At 34.6% G+C, this 4,729-nt stretch overlaps 1 protein-coding gene across 6 annotated transcripts in view; it reads right to left on the reverse strand.

Annotated features, from left to right (window-relative positions):
- Nucleotides 1-1,306: 1,306 nt before the first annotated feature.
- KIF20B (kinesin family member 20B) overlaps nucleotides 1,307-4,729 on the reverse strand; it is a 76,620-nt gene continuing 73,197 nt past the window's right edge. For all 6 annotated transcript variants that reach the window (XM_057736617.1, XM_057736620.1, XM_057736619.1 and 3 more), the window contains 2 exons: nucleotides 2,682-2,824; nucleotides 1,307-1,543 (listed from right to left, as the gene is read on the reverse strand). In XM_057736617.1, the coding sequence (XP_057592600.1) occupies nucleotides 1,466-1,543; nucleotides 2,682-2,824 (221 nt within the window). In that variant the 3' untranslated portion in view covers nucleotides 1,307-1,465. The remainder of the gene's footprint in view (nucleotides 1,544-2,681; nucleotides 2,825-4,729) is intronic.

The following is a 4,729-nucleotide window of genomic DNA, read 5'->3' on the forward strand; positions in this document are numbered from 1 at the left end:
ATTTGCAAATATATAACCTGTGAATAATGAGGATCAATTATGTATACATATTTTTTAGCATAATGAAACCAAGTAGCATAATAGAAACATTTTTATGCTTAAAGAGGTTTTATTTATTTTTTAAAATATATTTATTTATTGGCTGTGTTGGGTCTTTGTTGCTGCGCTCAGCCTTTCTCTAGTTGCAGCAAGAGGGGGCTACTCTTCGCTGGGGTGTGCGGGCTTCTCATTGTAGTGGCTTCTCTTGTTGTGGAGCACAGGCTCTAGGTGCATGGGCTTCAGTAGTTGTGGCATGTGGGTTCAGTAGTTGTGGCTCACGGGCTCTGGAGTGCAGGTTCAACAGTTGTGGCTCATGCGTTTAGTTGGTCCACACGTGGAATCTTCCCGGAGCAGAGCTTAAACCTGTGTCCCCTGCATTAGCACGTAGATTCTTAACCACTGTGCCACCAGGGAAGCTCTGAGGTTTAAGTTTTAAATTAACTATTTTGATGAAACTTTTCCCTAAACACGTATAAGCGTCTCCTAAATAAGACACCAAAGATAACTTTTACTCCTGTCTCGGGGTCATGATTATAGTATAGCAAACAATGCTATAATCCAGTGAAACCTTAAAGGTTTTAGATGTATAAATGTGTGCTCTTAAAAAAGCCCCAGTTGGCAACAATTCTTGAGGCTTCTGGTTTGTTGTTTCTTGATGGTTGTTTTTTTAAACCAAAGCTTAATATATGTTAGCTGTGTGATCTTGAGAAAGTAAACTTTTTGGGTCTCAGTTTTTCATCTATAAAACAAGGAAAGTGTATTTCTAAGGTCTCTCCAGGTCTAAAATTCTATGTTTCCCAGATAACAGTGTTATTTTTTGGCTTCTAGATGTTATTGCCTCTTCCCTTCTAACTTTCTGCTTCTAATCTTCTGTGTCCTGGAAACACAGAAAGTCAACTCTATTTAATTATTTAAAAATAAAAGACATTCTAATTAAAGACCTGAGATCTTTCCTAAATTATGTGCACACATACTTAGCAACTAGAAGACCTATACACACTCACTCCCTGAATCTTAGCTATAATCCAAACATATGGAAAAATCTGTATTTCCTAACAGATGCAGTAAAAGCAATTCCTGAAACACTGTTAAATATAAGTAAACCAAATATCTAACCTATGACATCTATGTATAGAAAAACAAACAAAATGAGAGTATCTTTCCTAGGCTCCTCACTGGTCCCATCCCTGGGATAACAGGAAAATACATATAGTTTGAAAAGAATCTATTATTTTTAAAGCCTTAGAAACATAAGTAAATTTATGGTTGACTTATTTTCTTTATTGAATTAAAATTATACTATTATAAAAGAGCAATGTATATACAATGTACATCATAGTATATACAATTATCTTTAAAAAGTCAGGATGGAAATTACAATAATTATGAATATAAAATTTATATTAAAACTTTCTACATAAGTGATTTATTTGACTGTTTTGGTTCGAAGTCGTCGTTTGAGAATCTGATGATCGCTTTCTTTCACTTCATGGTCCATCAAAATCTGAAACAAACAATTTTACAATTTTTTACAAATAAAAATAAAAATGAAGGCTTACTTAACAATTAATAAGCTATGCTCATGTTCTTAATAATTGAGCTAATAAGTACATGACAGTATTTTTTGTCTTCCTGGACTGCAGGTATACTATCTTCTATAAAAAAAAGCATGTCTAAGGTAGTAGATTTTATAAAAGATTCTTTCAACACTACCTAATTCTGGAATTAAAATAATCCATACATTTACTGAATTCAGGACATACATAGCTTTAAATAATTACTAAAATATTTGGAGACAAGTGCCTCAAATAATTTTTAAGGAATGATTTTTTGCAGTAACAAGTAGATAACTTAGAGCATTCTTTTGCAACTAAGAAAATAAATAATTTCAGCCAAGGAAGAAAGTTATGTGCTTATGAGACAGATGGAGAAAAGTAACCAAGAGAACACTACTTCCAAAAGCATGTCCTAAGGACCCTAATTCTTTACTACTTGCTTCAAGTGTCCATCTTATATCTGACAGCTACTGTTGCAAAACGCCTCTACCAATTTTTCTTGGCCACTTCCTGTTGAAGGCTTTTTCTTTAATTACTTTTCTATCTTCACTTTCATCCACTAGGCAAACGCAAGCATGATAGAAAATTAGAACTTTCCCTGTAATAGAACATCCTGTTCTGAGTAAGGAGAATGAGTCATAGAGTCAGGGTGACAAACTATAGTCTTTTCTTAAGAGAACCTGGAAGGCTTAGAGGGAAAGTGGGAGGAAATGACTGAATGTCAATTCTATATTTTACCAGGCAGACTTAGGCCCAGATTTGTACAACTCTTGTGATAAAGATAATAAGAAAAACAGATGTTAGAAGCCAATAAATTATTAGAGATAATTCTATTGATGGAATTAAAATTTCTCTGATGAGTTTACAAATGCAGATGTAGGTGACACTTGTATACATTAATTCAGCATGTATATTCAATTACTATAAATTTAACACATCCTGTACCAAAAGCATAACATTTAAAGCATATTTTAAGAGATTTGGTCTACTGACTAAAAATTCAAACCATTATATAATTCAAATTGTTATGAATATTTCAGAATTATAAACAGTTTTACTTTTAAGAAAACTGAAATAGTAGCTTACCATTTGGCCGGATATATCAATAGGAGATGAAATTTCATTTGTGTATAATCTCCGTTTGGCGCGTTTTGGTCGAGACACATTTTCTTTACTTACTTCTATATTTGAGAGCTTTGAAGAGCTTATCGTTTCAATTATCTTCTTTGCTATGAAAAAGATACATTAGTTAAACCTTGAAATAATTTTCTAACTGTGAAAGAAAGAACCATATTAAAAAGAAAAGCACTGCAATTTATAAACGGTGAAATGACATGAATAGAAAACTCACAAAGAAAAAAATTAAGTGCCTAGTAAACACACAAATTAATGATCAGTAGCAAAAATAAAAGGGCAAATAAACAAAATATCACTTCACTAATGTTCAACATATTGAAAAGGTTTGGTAAATTACAGTAAAACCAATAAAACTCAGGCATCTTTAATGACTTGGAAGAGGTTTATGCTACATTAAGAAAAAGATCAGGATACGTATATAGTGGACCATGCAGCATTAAGAATAAGGCAGTACAGCTAGTTCAGTACTCACATGTAAAGATGTCCACAATGAATATTAAGTGAAAATAACTTATAATTGTGAGCCTTTTACTTCTAATTAACAAACACACATGCATGCGCACACAATATACAGTAGAAGATAGAAACCAAATTGTTCACCGTTGATTGCTTCTGGGAAGTGGAATAGGAATTTTTAAATTTCTTACTTTGTATACATGCTTTATATTTTTAATAGACATACTGATTTTAACAGAAAACATACTTCCATTGGGGAAAACTTCTGGATAGAAAATCCATATACATATGATACCAACTATATATTTTTTAAACAGAAAACACGTTTAAGGAAGTATGCTGAACTGAGGGTTTACTTGTCAAGAGCTGAGCTGAGCCTAAGAGCTGAACTGCCAGATATCAGAGCAGCCAATTAAGACAAGTCAAAATGAAGGTTAAAGCCTTTAACCACTTACTGCAATTGAATAAGCAAGAGGCTAAAGCTGAGAAAGCATACTTCTACCCTCCTTCCCTACTCCCGCACGGAATAATGCATCAGGTGGATCAGCACAGAAGTTGGGGTCATCTCATTGCCAAGTGAGCCCTAAACAAAACGCTCTTACACTTGCAGTTTTATGGACCTTGGTGCTGGAGACCAGGGGGTAGGGCTAGGAGTAGAAAAGTAGAGACAGAGTGGAGAAAAGTATTTTCAAGGTTCTCTCTCCTTTCCCATCATAAGGTCTTCAGCAGAGACACCTGAGGACGTTCTTTACTGAAGGTCCTCAATTAAGAAGATCCCAATGAAGGCACCTAGGCTAGGAATGCAGATATGTGTAAGAGTATGGCCGGCAGGAGACCTGAGTCCTGGACGAACCCCCATCAGAAATTGCAATGCATTGGCTGTGTATCAAGTTTGATGTGGGGAGGACAGTTTTCCCTCACGAGGCCTAACAGGTAAAACCTTTGTAATTACTTATGGTCAGCCTGAAACAAATCGCACATAGGATTTTGGCCTGGAGCCTCGAAACTCCTCACTTACTACTATGTGCCAACCACTATACTAAGAGCTGAGGATGTAAACCAGGCAGATATTTTGCACTTGTAGAGCTTATATTCTACTAGAAAAGATAATAAGAAAACCAAAAATTATATAGTTTAAATAATTCATTTTGCACTTTGAAAAGATCACTCTGGCTGCCATGTACTGAATGGATAGGAGATAGGCAAAAGGGATAAAGTGGGAGACCAGTGATACTGAGGAATGGATTAACAGTAGTTATCAGAGCAGCAAATTTTTAAGAACTAATCTGTTTTCTTCTTTTTTCCCTTTATTTCCAAGTGATCAACAACAGACATGTGTTGCAGTTACAACCCAAAACAAAGACACTGCATATTACTAGAAATAAATTTTTTAAAAATCCACACCAGGTATATAGGTAGGGAAGCTGTTAAGGAGCTGAGTCAACCAAGCAAGGGAGTCATTACCATGTGGGCACCTCCTTCCCTTGAAAACATATTTCCTTTTAATATATAAGCAACAGTCAATATAATTTAAATAAAAT

Source organism: Hippopotamus amphibius, chromosome 5 (genome assembly GCF_030028045.1).
Source record: "Hippopotamus amphibius kiboko isolate mHipAmp2 chromosome 5, mHipAmp2.hap2, whole genome shotgun sequence".
NCBI classification, from domain to species: Eukaryota; Metazoa; Chordata; class Mammalia; order Artiodactyla; family Hippopotamidae; genus Hippopotamus; species Hippopotamus amphibius.